The sequence below is a fragment of the Pelodiscus sinensis genome, chromosome 1 (assembly GCF_049634645.1).
Source record: "Pelodiscus sinensis isolate JC-2024 chromosome 1, ASM4963464v1, whole genome shotgun sequence".
Lineage (NCBI taxonomy): Eukaryota > Metazoa > Chordata > Testudines > Trionychidae > Pelodiscus > Pelodiscus sinensis.
Window position 1 is genome coordinate 182554675 of NC_134711.1, and position 15761 is coordinate 182570435.

At 40.2% G+C, this 15761-nt stretch overlaps 1 protein-coding gene across 1 annotated transcript; it reads left to right on the plus strand.

Moving 5' to 3' along the window:
- Positions 1 to 792: 792 nt before the first annotated feature.
- MRAP (melanocortin 2 receptor accessory protein) lies at positions 793 to 11145 on the plus strand. The gene is made up of 3 exons (XM_006126058.4): positions 793 to 2674; positions 5069 to 5168; positions 10043 to 11145. The coding sequence occupies exons 1-3, from the start codon at positions 2569 to 2571 to the stop codon at positions 10206 to 10208; spliced, it is 372 nt and encodes a 123-aa protein (XP_006126120.2). The 5' UTR covers positions 793 to 2568; the 3' UTR covers positions 10209 to 11145.
- Positions 11146 to 15761: the final 4616 nt, after the last annotated feature.

The following is a 15761-nucleotide window of genomic DNA, read 5'->3' on the forward strand; positions in this document are numbered from 1 at the left end:
CTCCTTAGATGTGTTACCAACCTCAATGGAAGAGTTTTTCCACTGATATACATCAAGGCTTATGTTGACCAAAATGCAGTGATCAGAATATGAATTTTTCATAGTCCTGAGTGATGTAGCGAAGTTGATCTACGTTTATACCAGGCCTTAGACCAAGAGTGGGCAATAATTTTTGATGGGGGGCAGGCACTCCCAAGAATTTGGTAAATAGTCAAGAGATGTACTCTTCCATGATATTAATGGAGGAGGTGTGGGATTGGGCATGGAGGTTATGTGTAGATGGGAGTTTGGGGCAAGGGAATGAAGTGCAGGAGGGGAATGGGATCTGAGAGGGAGTTTAGGTCCAGGGGATTGTGACCTGGGGCGGGGTACTGGGGCGCAGTGTCCAGAAGGAGATATGGGTGCAGGAGAGGATTCTGACCTGAAGGAGAGGTTTTGGAGGGGGGGTGCAGGTTCTGGGAGGGAAATGTGACCTGGAGCAGGAGTGCAGGAGAGCGAGCAGGGATTTGGATTGTGAAAGGGATAGGGAATTGGGGTTGCTAGCTCTGGGAGGGAGTTGTGACCTGGAGGAGGGGTGCAGGAGGTAGTACAGGGTCTGGGAGGGCGTTATCACCTGGGGCAGGGATGCAGGAGGTGTGCAGGGATTTGGGTTGTGACTAGGAGCAGAGGATTTGGGTGGAGGGGCTGGGATGGAGTATGGGTGCAGGAGTGGGAGTGCAAGTGTTTGGATTACATGGCGTAGAGTGAAGGAAGGGGGCATAGGATTGGGGGGAGGCAGGGCTGGAGTGCTGACACAGGCTCTAGCCAGGAGGTGTGTACGTGGGTGGGCTCCCGGCCAGCCTTCCAAGCTCCTGCACGCCGCTTAGAGCCATGTGTATTGCTCTGAACACTGCAAGCCCAGGGGAGTAGTACTTCACATGTAGCCTGTCCTGCAAACAGCTCCCATTGACCAGAAACATGGCAGCTATGAGATTGTGCTGGAGAAGGGGGCAGTGCATGAAACCTCTGCCTGTGCTCACAGCATTCTGAGAAACACACAGGGCAGTTTGTCGGAGCAGGGCAGGCAGGGTTGAGGCTCCTGCTGGCCCGCAGGCCAGATCCAGCCTGCAGGCTGTATTTTGCCTGCCCCTGCCTTAAACCCTGTCTTTTTGAGCACTAAGCACTAAGGTCTCCTCCAGCAAAGCTCACAGCAGGGCCACAGCCAGTTGCAGAAGGTACGGACACTGAGGTCAGCTCTGAGAAGACTCAGCTTATGGGACTTACTATGGTACCCAGTTGTCCATTCCCCTTTGCATATAAACCCAAAGTTATATGACATTTCCCTCCTTCCTTAATGTGAAAGAAGGTATATCAGCCTCTCCCATTCCCCCCTAGAAATTACATAAATTGGGTTACATTCATTATAACAAAAATATGTTTATTAACTAAGAAGACATGTATTTTAAGCAGTTAAAGAAGTGGCAAACAGAACAAAGCAATTACTAAAAATATAATGCAAAATGCATAATCTAAACTAGATTTACTACAGATTTGGTTACGGATAATAATTTCTCACCCAAAATAGTTTTTCAGGTAAAGTCTTTCAGTCAGAGGTGTTCTTTCTGGCCTGTGGCCAGCAATTCTCTCCTCCCCCCCACTCTCTTACACTTTTATTTCCAGATTTCCAGGTTTCTCTTTGGGGTGGGAAGGCAGAAGTAAAACAAGCTGAAGACAATCACTGTTTTCTTTTTTTCCTTACATAAAATTTCCATAAGTCAGGGAAACCTTTGATTCTCCCACCTCCTTTTGGAACAGTTCATAAGAACAAGGAGTTGGTTAGTGTCAGGTGAAGCATTATAGACTCTCTTCCCAGGAAGGCCAAGCCTTTTTACTTTCCAGTGTAGTAGCTGATGAGCCATCAAGTCCATTGTAGCCCCTGATGTGGCAATAGTGGGAATGACCCAGAGCAGCAAATATGAAGTCTAGATACACAGGTCAATATTCTTAACTTCATCTACAAAAATAATACCTGCATACATATGGGATAATCATATTCAGTAAATCATAACCCTTCCAGTGATATCTTACATGAACCATCTTGCATAAAGCATATTTCAGTTCTCATTCTTATAATAAACATTTTCTTAACACATATGGAATGTCATCTCACAATATGTGTCATAGAGTCATTAATTTTTAGCAGAGCTTTTTTCAGTAGGTCAAGAATATCTCTTTCATGCCAAGGGCTTCATTGTTGCTAGTTACTCACTGGGCCTATCAGTTTGGCTTTTGTCCATTCTGTTACTGTTTACTTGGCACTCACGTTAATACAAAGCAGGGTGGGAATTGATAGTATATAATTACCCACCAGCTAGAGAGGATTACATTTGGTGTCTGTCATAGCCTGACTGTCATTTCTGCTAAAAGGTTCTGGTATCTAATCAGTCCTTGGGTTTCAGGATATGAAGACTTCCAGAATGATTTACACAGGCATCAATTATGCAATCTTTATATGAGAACACTGAAGTGTGGTGGAAAATAAAAGATAATTAGAGTGGAGCTCTGAGCTGATTCAAATGCACAATTGAAATGGCTATCAGAACAAACTCATCTGAGTATTATTTGTCTTATGAATATTACTGGGACTATTTGGATCCAGTACCTATAGATGAAAGGAAGTTGAAGGCTAATAAATGTAAGTATCGCATAGTAAGTAGCAGTTGCTGATTTAGTATGTGAAGAGTTTGATAAATAAAATAGGTTGAATAATCTCCCTTAATATCTTCACTGTTGTGTGGCATTCTGTAACATAATGCTATTTACTGGGCTATAGATATGTAATTTGTACAGATGAGCATCTTGAGTTTTTCAACTCAGCACTAATTGGGTTCTATTGTAGGTTAATACTAATACTGCAATATTATTTCATTTACTCTACAATATATACATTTGAGAGAGATTTGTATATTAACCCAGATAACTGGAAAGATAGTAAATTGTTAAAAACAAATCTATGTAAAAGCCTATTTTAAAATGTTTATCAGTAGATTGGTGTATTCCTGTTTGCATGATAGAATAGCAAAATAGCCTTTTGTTACACTATGTAGTTTTTTTTGTCAGTAATGGTTGTTTTTTCATGGAATACCATCCTTGCATTAAAACTGGTGTAAGTTTCTGGAGAAGTTAAATTTTGATTAGCCAGGAACAAGAAGCTGAACACACATACTTTTTAATTTCTTTTATCTCTTGTTCATATCTAATCATATTGATGTTTATTGCAGTTACAAAAATGATGCACTATAAAGGTCATCACTGGGTGCTATGAAAACTTATGACCAAAATGGTTGTATGAATCATAGTATGGCCATGATAGTACATTCCTTTACCCTTTGGTATTTTGATATTTTTAGTTGATGAACAAATAAAATGTAATTCTCTTTATCCAATTGTATTAACTCTGTTTGGAGAAAGGTATTTATTATACTCAAAATGGAAACTCTAATGTAATCTTAAATTATTATTTGACATGATAGACCAAGTTCATTCCTAGTGTAACTCCCTAGCTTTATTCAGTGGAAGTCAAAGGATAAATTCACCAGGATGAATTTAAAACTAACATGTATTGGATAGGTAGAATCTATGGAAAATGACAATGGACAAAAATATATTACTGGTTCCTGTTAATTTACAGTTACCAAAGACATTTTGAAATATAAAAGTACAATCTTTAAGGTTAATACAACTTTTCACATTATCATCAATGATCTTGTCTACAAGGAATAAATGATAGTCTTGAAAGACTTTTGCTTATACGTGTAACAACAATACAAGAAACATTCTTTGTAGTGCAAATGATAATATTAAAACTGTAAAATTTAAAAAGCCCTGGGCTTGTCCTCCAGCTGGGAAGGGCTGTGACATAGGAGGATTTTACATCAGTTTCAGCCTATTCTGATTTTAGTGGCTGCTGCTGGGGACTGAATCACCTTGGCACATTAAAATACCTAGCCCCTTCCCCAGTAAGCCTTTAAAATGGCAGGGCAGAGGGAGAGGCTCCTGAATTGGAAGAGAGTGTTCACACTCCAAGCAAGCCTCAAGGGCTTGAAATGAAGAAGAACAGTGCATTGCGTCTAGCAGTTTGCATTCATAAATCCAACACAAACCAAAACTGAAGGGAAAAAAGGGATTGTCCAGCTTCAGTAAGTAAGAATGTTAGTCATGGAACTAGCTACTTACATATGTTTCAGGAATATCTGGGCACGTCTAGATTACTTTTTTTTTCGAAAGGAGATATGGAAATGTGGTGCTAATTTGCATATCATCTTCCACTTGCATTTTCGAAAGCGGGTCTTTCGAAAGTGAAAGTAGTCTGGATGCAGTTTTTTCGGGAAAAAAACCCTTTTTAAAAAAAACGCTCTTCCTAAAAAAAGGTTTACGTGGTTTTTCAAAAAAGGGTTTGTTTGTTTTTCTGAAAAAACGCATCCAGACTACTTTCACTTTCAAAAGACCCGCCTTCAAAAGTGCGATGGAAGATATGCAAATTAGCTCTAAATTTGCATGTCTCATTTTGGAAAAAAGCCTTAGTCTAGATGTGCCCTTAGTCTGCTTTAGCAAAAACAACAAGGAGTCTAGTGGCACCTTAAAGGCCAACAAAACTTTGGGAGCCCACTTAGATGCATGAAAAACTGGCATATACATTGGTGTTCTGTGAGTCTGTGGTAGAAACTGAGTTGTGTAATCTGCAAATGGATAAAAGTCTCACACCCCTCGTAAGTGGAATATATTGCTTCCCCAAATATATATGTAATGCTGGTCATCTTAATGAACAGAGTCAATGGCTAGAATTAGGATTACTTTATTTCTACAGATATGCCACATAGTGGTTTGCTATGAGACTTTGGATAGTCACTTGATTATGTTGTGCCTCAATTTCCCCATCTTGAATAGAGAGAATAATACCATTCAGTGGTGGTGTGCAGTTTAGCTAATTCAATGATTTAAAATGTTTTGAGATAATCAGTTTTATCTACATATTTTTATCTGATACTGTGTCATTGATACTGCATTCTTCTTTCTTCTTTTTTAACAGATTCAATTGTCATCGCCTTTTGGGTTGGACTTGCTGCATTTGTATTGTTTCTGTTCCTTATATTGCTCTATATGTCTCGATCTGGTTCAACACCAGTCAAGTAAGTAAGACTGTTGTGCTTCAGATGAGGTACAAACAACCTGATACGTTTAAGTCACATTATAATTGGCAAGTTACACCTGTTCACCGTTTTACGCTTCTGTTCCACTTCCATGGTGCCCTCTCAGATCTCCAGCTGTCAGTTGTCTCTGAACAGGCACCTTGGTCCCATTTCTTTCAGCCTGGGATTTAAAGTCTGTAGAGCCCCCTGACACATTGTCTGATACCCCCAGCAAGTCAGTTTACCTGAAGACCAGAACCTGGTCTGTGCTTTGTCTATGAGGACAAAATCTAACAGCTAGAAGCTGAAGCTAGACATGCAAGCTGGCAGTGGTGCATATAGTTTTAAGTGAGGATAATTAATCACTGGAAGAACAACTTACCAAGGAATATGGTAAATTCTACATCAGTTGTTCTAATTCACCCACAAGTAATTGGGGGAAATCTTATGGACTATTTTATGCAGAAGATCAAACTAGGTAGTCAAATTAGTCCTCTTTGGCTTTAAATGTATGAATGGGCTAAATTATCAGATGGTTTAAACCACTACAGCTGCCCTGAAATCCATGGAACTCTGTTAATTCAGTGGTTTAAGTACTGGCCCAATTTACTTTGCTTTGTTTTCCACATCCTGTCCTGAAAAATGCTCCATTTCCTTTACTTCAGTATTCCTCCCTAACCTCAAAGCCTGCAGCTACTGTCCTTCAGGCTGAGCAGGCCTGGATAGAACTTCCTCATGACGTAAAGATAGTCCAGAGGGATAGCTGTGTTAGTCTGTAACTTAAACAAACAAAAAATTAGTAGTCCTATGGCACCTTAGAGGCTAACAAATATATATATATATATATATATATATATATATATATATATATATGTGTGTGTGTCAGGAGTTTTCGTGGGCAAATCCACTTCTTCGGATGAGTAGAGTGGAGAAAAAATGGGAGGAACCTCCCAATGTATAACAGAAAAAAGAACGATTTTTTTCAATGGGACTGCTAGAAGACCAAAGTACTGCTCGGTGTAAGAGAGGCAATCTCTTTTAACTGGTTAAAAGACAGGAAACAAAGGGTAGGAATAAATGGTAAGTTTTCAGAATGGAGAGAAGTAACTAGTGGTATCCTCCATGTGTCTTTTCTTGAACCAATCCTATTCAACCTATTTATAAATGATCTCGAGAAAGGAGTTAACAGTGAGGTGGCAAAATTTGCAGATGATACTAAACTGCTCAAAACAGTTAAGATCAAAGTAGACCAAAAACAGTTAAGACCTAAGAGCTTCAAAAAAGATCTCACGAAATTAAGTGATTGGGCAACAAAATGGCAAATGAACTTTAATGTTGATAAATATTAAAGCAATGCACATTGGAAAAATAATCCCAACTATAAATACAATATGATGGGGACCAATTTAGCTATAACTGCTCAAGAGAGAGATCTTGTAGTCATTGTAAATAGTTCTCTGAAAACATCCACTCAGTATGCAGCGGCAGTCAGAATGTTAGGAATCATTAAAAAAGGGGATAAAGAATAAGACAGAGAACATCTTATTGCCTTCATATAAAACCATGGTACGCCCACATCTTGAATACTGCGTACAGATGTGGTCTCCTCATCTCAGAAAAGTTATATTGGCATTGGAAAAGGTTCAGAAAAGGATAACAAAATGATCAGAGGTTTGGAATGGGTCCCATATGAAGAGAGATTAAAAAGACTGGGACATTTCAGCTTAGAAAAGAGGAGACTAAGGGAGGATATGATAGAGGTCTATAAAATCATGACCGGTGTGGAAAAAGTAAATAAGGAAAAGTTATTTAATTGTTCCCATAACATAAGAACTATGAGTCACCAAATGAAATTAAAAGGTAGCAGGTTTTAAACAAAAAAAAGGAAGTTTTTCTTCATGCAGCGCATAGTCAACCTGTGGAACTCCTTGCCAGATAAGGTTGTGAAGACCAGGACTTTTATAGGGTTTTAAAAAGAACTAAATACATTTATGAAGGTTAGGTCCATCAATGGCTATTAGACAAGATGGGTAGGAATAGTGTCCCAAGCCTCTGTTTGTCAGATGCTGAAATGGATGGCAGGAGATGGATCACGTGATGATTCCCTGTTCTGTTCACTGCCTCCGGGGTATCTGGCATTGGCCACTGTTGGAAGACAGGTATTGGGCTAGATGGATCTTTGGTCTGACCCATTATGGCTGTTCTTATGTTCTTAATCATGTTCTGAGTTACTGAGTGAAACAGCTGAGCACAATTGATTGTCTCATAAGTCTATATGACAAAGTAGGGTACATTGAGGGAGAGATCACAAATTGGCTCATGTTAGCATTATGCAGTTCATCATTTATGTAAAACTAGATTTGGCAAAGGAGGGATCAACTCTTCAGGAAAAGTAGGTGGACTAGGTGATCTAGCCTTTCATTTTTATAACCTCTGTGACTGTTACATAGACTTATCAGAAAACGTGTTTTGCAGTCTCCTGAAGTAACACTTAAGCAGCACTATGGAATACAACATGAATGTTCTTTTTTACAACAACCTAATGATATAAATCATTCTAGTGACAAAGCCTGACTAAAAGAAAGCAATGCCCATTCACACATAGCACTGCTTTGTTCACAGACCTAGTATTACAGGAGATTTTGAACTTTGCCTAAGTAAGGTTTTTATTTGATGCAGTCCACATTTAGTTTACTTTGCTTGCTGCTGATTTCTTTGGGCAAACAACCTTGTACAAACATGGATGAATTTGGAAGGCTGGGCCCACTGCTTTTCGTAAGCTGATTAGGAGGCAAAAAGTTCAGACCAGCAATTAGGCAGAGACAAACAATAATATAATATAGTAGTAAAAGGGAGTAATAATACAGTCAGAATATCAGCACCGGAAGGTCTCTGGCACATTAACAAAAGGCAACGACAACACAAAAAGGCAGCTTTCCCAAAGAAACCACAAAGCAGGAGATAAGTTAATTTCCAAATAACACAATAATACAAGAAACACATGGAAATCAACATAAAATTACATGGTTACAGAGGCACTTTCCCTTTAATTTACTGTGCCTTAAGAACTGGCAGGAGAAAATTGTGTACAAGTAATAGTCTCTCATGAAAGGGAGATTCCTCTTGGTAACAGAGTACTTGAAAGACTTGCTCAGAAAAGGCTAAACATTAGGAAAGCTTTTATATGGTGCTATTGCGAAAGAACATGGAGGATATGTATTGTGCGGTATTACAATATTGTAATAGTGTAAATATTGCCATATTATCTGTAGTGTTGGATATATTTGATATAACCTACTGAAAGTGCTATGGTAACAGCATTCCAGGGCATTTTGTACAAACCACAAGTGTTGATAACTGAAAGGAACAGTAGGTAATGGATTGTTTATTTAGCATTATACATTCATCTTGAATATTGCTTTTCTAGATGTTAGAAAATACCTTAAGAAATGTTAGGAACAAGGCAGTCTATACAGCCCACCACATCTCTTTTTTGATTTACCTGCTACCTGGTTTCCTGCTGTTTCAATTCTTTTCTTATCCAGAAGAAAAACTAAGGTGGGTCTTTTGAACCCATTCTTACTGTTTGTTTCAATGACCTACCCCAAATAATATATTGTTCTCTTTATCTCATTTATTATTCTATACATGAAGTTGTTTTGCCCAAGCTCTCTATTTAATCCTAGTTTCCTAATATTAATAAGATGTTCACTGTAATCCTTTTCCCTTAAGAAAACTAAAAGTTTTAGTTGGTTTCTGAAGTAGTGAGTAGCAACTTTTTTAGAGCTCTTAAGTGTATTTCCCTTTCAGAAAGCTAATGGAAAATATTTATATTTAACACAGATCATCAGGGAGAGATTTCAGATCCATTTTAGACAAGCATTCAGAAAGCATGTAATGATACTTTTATTCCTTTTGTATTTCCTGCCTACCGGTCCCAAGCTCTAACCAAGAGATGAAACCACCTCAGAATGAATCTACCATTCTGCAACTTGCCACCAGCTAGCCATATACATACTGTACTCATTTCCACATGCACTGAATGACACTGCTCCCTATCACCTCTTTGACCACCGTGTGGGAAACCTAATTTCATCCCTTGACTGTTTGCAGTCAGTCATTGGTTAGGATTTTTTTTTACACACCATACCTCCCTCAGAGGAGTCTTGGGCAATGCAGTATGGTCTAGGCTTGAAGGAAAGTCGCTTTACAGGTGTCTGATATGTGAGGGAGCCTGGCTGTGCCCTGCAACTAAACCCTCTAAAGGGGATCCACTCGCCGGAGCTGGAACCATGGCATTCCACTCACTGAGGTTAGCACAGCCTCACTGGGAGCAGCTGCCAGCCACCACGTGGCCTGGCCAGAACCCACCAGGCCACCACCACCACCACCAGCCTTCGATTGCAATAGGAACATGAGCGGTGGTGAGTGCTGCTGCACGGCTCTGCAAATGAGGTGGGTGGGCTTAACATTTCTTGTGCACAGCTGCACAGGCGTGCAGCTTAGAGGGAACCCTGCTTCTATTCAGCCAACCCTCACCACCACCCAGAGCACATTGCCCAGGGCTCCAGCTCCATTTAAAGGTCTCAGGGCTCCTTTTGAATTGCTGGGCCCCAGAGCAGTTGCCCTCTTCTCTCCCCTCTCTTCCACTCCTGACCCCATCAGCAGATCTGCTTACTGTCCAGTAATTAATTCATCTTTAACCATCTTAATGAGGTCCAAAACAGTTACTTCCTGTTGGATGCAATCCCTTTGTGTTAGAAAAATATAATCTATAATTTTTAGAAACTCTAATTCTGTTTATGAGAGATCTGCAGCATGCCTCCTCAGTTAAATTCCTCGATAACAATACTTTGTCTTTCCATATATTACAGACAGGTGCCTGCAGGTAACAGGATAGAACATCTGGAAGGAGGAAGCTCCAATGCTGAGCGGCTGCATTGTCATGATCTCAGCAGTCCGGACTCAGACTTGATCTCTACTGAAATACGCCATTCCCTTTCAGATAAAATTGGCATTCATGGAAGTATCTCTGCTTGAGTTAGAACAGTCTGGAAATGGATTCCTCAAAAGCCAGTCTTAGTAATTCTGGCAGAGACAAGACACAAGAATCTCCTTGTAACCTGCTAACAACTGTGTAAAATTAAATTGAATTAGCCCTGAGAGTGAGAACAAAAATAATTAAAAAAATTAAGGCTAAAATATTCAAACCTAGCTGCCTAATGATCAAAGCTTCTCAAGCCATTCTCAAGCCTAGACTTGCTGATTATCAGAGGTGCTGAATAATCCTAGATCTTGCAAATGTTTACCATTGTATAATTACTCATCTAATAAAAGTAAGAATAACTTAAAAATAACCAGGGACAGATTCTGTTCTCAGTTACATGGGAGCTGTACATTGAGCAACTTTTCTGTTGTGTGAAGCCTGATTTGTCTTGTATACCCAAAGTTTCATGTCACTTAAACTATTTGCTTACAACATCAGACATAAAAATTCAAGTGTCACAACACTCCATTACTGAAAAATTGCTGAGTTTCTCATTTTTACCATACAATTATAAAATAAATCAATTGGAATATAAATATTGTACTCACTTTTTTCAGTGTATAGAGTAGTACAATATAAACAAATCGTATGAAATGTCAGTTTGTATTGACTTCACTAGTTCTTTTCATGAAGCCTGTAGTAAAATGAGGCAAATATGTAGATGAGTTGCTTACCCCCTGGTAAATATCTGTATACCCCTCATTGAGAGCCATTGCTACCAAAAATCTGGTATAGATTCAACCCTGCAAAACATTATGTATTGTGCTTACCTTTTATGCACTAGATATTGTCTTCAGTTGGACTGTTCATGTTCATGGAGACAAAAATAAAATGTGTAAATCTTTGCAGGCTCAGGATCATAGCTTTTTGTTTTTAATTGGAAAAGAACCCTTTGATTGTATTGGAAAAATTAAAATAAGATTTAAATATTTTTCCTGCAGTACTTATTCCTAATAAGCTCCATCACAACCTTAGTTTTGATCAATCTTATTTCCTTAGGTGCTTGTCCTCAGCTCATCTTCTTGTTGTTGAGCTCACCTTAGCACATTGCAGTATTTTTTTGGCCACTTGTTTGAGCATTGTCAATTTAAAAGCCTTGTGACTGCAGAGCGGAAACTTGCACCAGGCTCCACCAGCTTCAAACTGAGCTCTGCTTGAAAGTACAGCAGAATGTGTTTTATTTACTTGGTTTAATATTGAAAAAATAGCTGGTTACTTTAAAATAAAGTTTGCCTATTTTGTTTAGCCAAATGCTCAAAAGCAGCATTTGTTTTGACAAACAAACTGAAGTGCATTTGTAAATAAAACTGGCAAAATGACACTATTCAGGATCTAGTAGCCACGGGTTCGCCTTCTGAAAGATTGTATAAACCAATTTCTAGTCTCCTTTAATACCAGGAAAATGTTAACACGGAAACACTGCCATTGTTCAGTTGCTACACTGGTGTTAGGATAGAAACTTGCCGACTTTTACTTCTGACTGTTTGCAGTGTTGCCAACTCTCGGGATTTCTTCACAATTAATTAGCTTCAGAGGGGTAACCAAGTTAGTCTGTAACAGGAAATATTTAAAAAACAACAATAGTCTGGTAGCACCTTAAAGACTAACAAAACATATAGATGGTAGCATGAGCTTTCATGGGCACAGCCCACTTCTTCAGATGAGTATAATAAATCTAGGTGCAATTAATGTGATTTTGGCCAGGGCTTGAGCTCATCTGGCAATGACATGAGAATCTGCAGTCCTCAGATGAATTTCAGCCCTGCCTAGAGGAAAATCCCCTTCATATTTCCTGCTTACTGGGGAAGAACAGTCAACGAGAGCTGCTGCAGAAGATGTGTATAACTCTTCCTCCTCCTCCTCTCAGGAGCCAGAGACATTTTGGATTGGGTAGAAGTGAGAGCGAGCAGGTAACACCATCTTGAAGGATAGTGTTAAGGAGGAGAGACGAGAAAGAGACCTGCATCTTAGGGTAGATCCACTTCCTCTTTCCTCTTGTGAATAATAGGTCAGTCTGGCCTTGGTTCCTCCTCTTTCTCTTTCCCAGCACCAAGCTTGGAGAGGAAAAGGTGCATGAAGATCCATCGGAGCTAACCCACCCTCAGGCCCAGGAAGGAGGAAAAGGGGCCAGGGAGAGAGGGGTGACGAACTCCTGTGAGTGCAAGATGAGAAGAGGTGATGCTAGCAAGGCCAAGCTGACATGAGGATTTAGGAGCAGTAGTGATGTGAGAGTTGCATAATTAATTGCTGGGATGGTGGGGGGGGCACACAAAATTAATTAGAATTGTGGGGTTTGGAGAGAAGCTGAAAGCTTTGCACCATCAGGCAAACCACAGAATCATCATACTCTACAAATTTAGGAATGGACAACGCTAGTTTCTCTCTCTCACACACTGAAGATGGGGAAGGGCAGTTCAAAAAATCAGATCAAACAGTCAACATAACCTTTCAAAAAATCTCATGTCTCAGGATGAACTTTGGGGGTGAGCCATCAGTCCTGGATTTACAATGGCACTGCTGATGCCATCACGCCAGTCAAAAGGAGCCCCAGCACAGCTTGCTCCCTTGTGCTGCACCCTAAACCAGCTGGTTCCTCTTCCCTCCTCTGCTTCTCCTCACCCCCGTTCACTCCTTTTGCCTGGCTAGCCAGCTCTCTCCACACCCAGTGGCCCCCTACCCACTGGCTCCTCCCCAGGCGGTGATCCTCCCCCCTGCCCAATGCTTGCTCCTTTCAGCTGCCGGCTCTTTTCCACCCCCATTACTGGTAGGCAGCCAGGGACAGAGAGGAGGGGTATTTTGGCCGCATAGGGTTGGGTGGGCCTGTGTGCCCATGGCAACTGCCAGATTATAAACTGTGCCCACACATTGGGCAGAGAAGGCCTAGCTGCTCCCTAGCTGGCAGCTCACTCAAGGACCAACCTGCCCTTCTTATTTCCCAGTAGGGCACACAAATATGTATGGAGCTGGGCCCACAAAAAATTAATCCAGTCCTGTTGTTGATACCGCAAAGAGTATTTTAGAATACTTTTTAAAGCAAGTCTACCAGCAATAGGCTCAGAAACACCACAGGGTTAAAGTGGGTTGAGTCAGACTGAGTCATGGACCAGGTGAGTGTGGAAATGATTGCAGGAATTCAAGACAGATAGTTAGCAAGAAAATGTCAAAGCCCCTCACTTTCCAATAAGCAAATGGAGATGGCCATGACCGACTTTCCCCTTTTTTCTCAACTGTGCTCCTCTTTTGTTAGACTGGAGAGTACATTTGACACTTGGCAGGGTTCATGGGTTTGGGCTGAAATCCTGACCAAAAGTCAATAGTCTTAAACAGGGCCAAGATTTCACTCTGGATGTTTAGTTGCACCAGTTGCCCTGATCAGGCTGTCAGGCTGAACTGATGTACACTCTCCTCACTGACTAAGAATAGCCTGCCACAGATGTCTAGTTGGTATCAAGAATCATTGTGGATTTCAACGGGATTTCTGAAATATGATAATTGCTCTTACTCATTCCTTGATCACTTGTGTTCTTGTTTAGTTACAATCACAGGACCCAGTTTGCAGCTTTTCCTGGGGGTGCTCCATACCTGCTTTGCCCCAAGGCCCTGCCCCAACCCTACCCCTTCCCAGCTTCTTCCTGTCTCTTCCAGCCCCAGTTCTACCCTCTCCTCCCTTAAATGTGTCCACCCTTGCTCCATCTCTTCCTGCCCCCACTTCTTCCTATCTAGCACTACTCCTGCCACCAAACAGCTGATCGGCAGCAGGCACTGGATGGCTGAGGAGCTGATCAGCAGGGGCCCCCAAACAATTGGTCAGCGAGTAGCTGAGGGGTGCTAAGCACCCACTATTTTAGTTCTGTGCATGCTTCAGCCTCAGAACTCCCACGTAACTGGCATCTATGGTTACGGTGTAGCATGATTCAAGCATAGACCCACTAAAATAATTTACACTCTTTATTACTCCTGTGGAATTATATGTAACAGTTCAGAGTGCTATGGAAACCAAATATGGATTATTATTATTATTATATTTTAAACAAAGCCCAAAGAACAAGGAAATAAAATGTTTTAAAATTGAGAAAAATAGCATTATATAAAGAATAAACCAAAACTAAAAAACACTAAACTAATATTAAATATACTGAAACGCAATCTGCCCTTTAAAAATGCTAAATAATTCTGGGAATAGCTTTCCTTCTGGTAAGATTCCTACCTTCTAGGTCTCTCAAATTTACTAACCCTCCTAGTAGGTACTTTTCGTCACAGACTTTTCATCTCAGCAGGAAGACTCAAGTGCAGGCTCTTTATGTGCTTCAAAATCAAGCTGAGCTCCCTCAGAAAAATCTTCATTTCAAATGACTCTGAGGACTCTAATTTCTACTGAATCAGCCTGTTAACGAACCCCCCAACCTAGAGGCCTAAAATTCTTTTCTCTTGTTACTTCAGCAACCCCTTGCAGAATCAGTCAGAAAGCCCCACAGCTGTAGCACTATCATCAAGCCACATCTTTCCTGATCTACTTTAAATCCTAAGAAATACCAACTGTTACTAACATGTCCAAGTGCATTTCACACACTGTACACAAAGGGAAGTACTTTTAGGCCCAATTCGAAGCCCACAGAATGCATCCGTGGACAATGGGATGAGCCCTTTACAGGTCTTGACTCCTACAATGAGAACTATGGGGGACCCTCTGATGAGAAGCCCCACTGACTCTATTGGAAGTCCATCCACACACTTTTCATTTGACCAGTGGCAAAGTTGCAAACTTACTTTCTTTAAAGTGGTGCAAGTCCATAGTTCAAAATGTAGATTAGTTTTCTTGGGCACATTCATTGCACGTTTTTTATGGACATTGCTGTTACATCTTTTAAATATATTTTTAAATGTTAAAATAAATGCCCACCTAAACAGTTTGTTTAGAGAGCATTTATAAAGCGGCAGCTATCATTCAATAGCTTATATGAACTTAAAGATATTTGGCCACTTAATCTGTGTTTTTAAAAGTATTTAATTACTATGAAGAGATTGCCTCTCACTAGCTGGGAATCAGTCCTTATCTTTAAAAAAGTGCTCAAGTGAAGATTTATATAAGCTTCACTGATAAAAGTACATGTGAACTGTACACCCTTCATAGGCTAGACTGTCATAATTTTAACTTGTCTGCTCACTTACATGATAAAGAGATATCTTGTTAATGTTTTTTAAACTAAACAAAGAAATATATACAATCACTCTTTCTGGAGTGTTTCGATAATGGGAATGTTGCTATAGTGAAAAACTGTTAAAGCCAGAAAAAAAAGATCCTTTTGAAATGCCTAAATTAATTACTAAAATCAGAGATAAAGTAGGCACTGCAGGAGTCACTCTAGATTTGCGTTATTGTAACCCACAGCAGATCAACATAGAATCCTAGAATACTAGGACTGGAAGGAACCTCGAAAGGTCATCAAGTCCAGTCCCCTGCCCTCATGGCAGGACCAAATACTGTCTAGACCATCTCTGATAGACATTTATCTAACCTACATCTAACCTACTCTTAAATATCTCTA

Bases quoted from the DNA above. Each gene is read 5' to 3' on its own strand.
- MRAP (XM_006126058.4), top strand. From the start codon at position 2,569: ATGGCTATCAGAACAAACTCATCTGAGTATTATTTGTCTTATGAATAT. The intron at 2,675-5,068 runs GTAAGTATCGCA...CTTTTTTAACAG, and splicing joins GAAGTTGAAGGCTAATAAAT to ATTCAATTGTCATCGCCTTT. The intron at 5,169-10,042 runs GTAAGTAAGACT...CATATATTACAG, and splicing joins TCTGGTTCAACACCAGTCAA to ACAGGTGCCTGCAGGTAACA.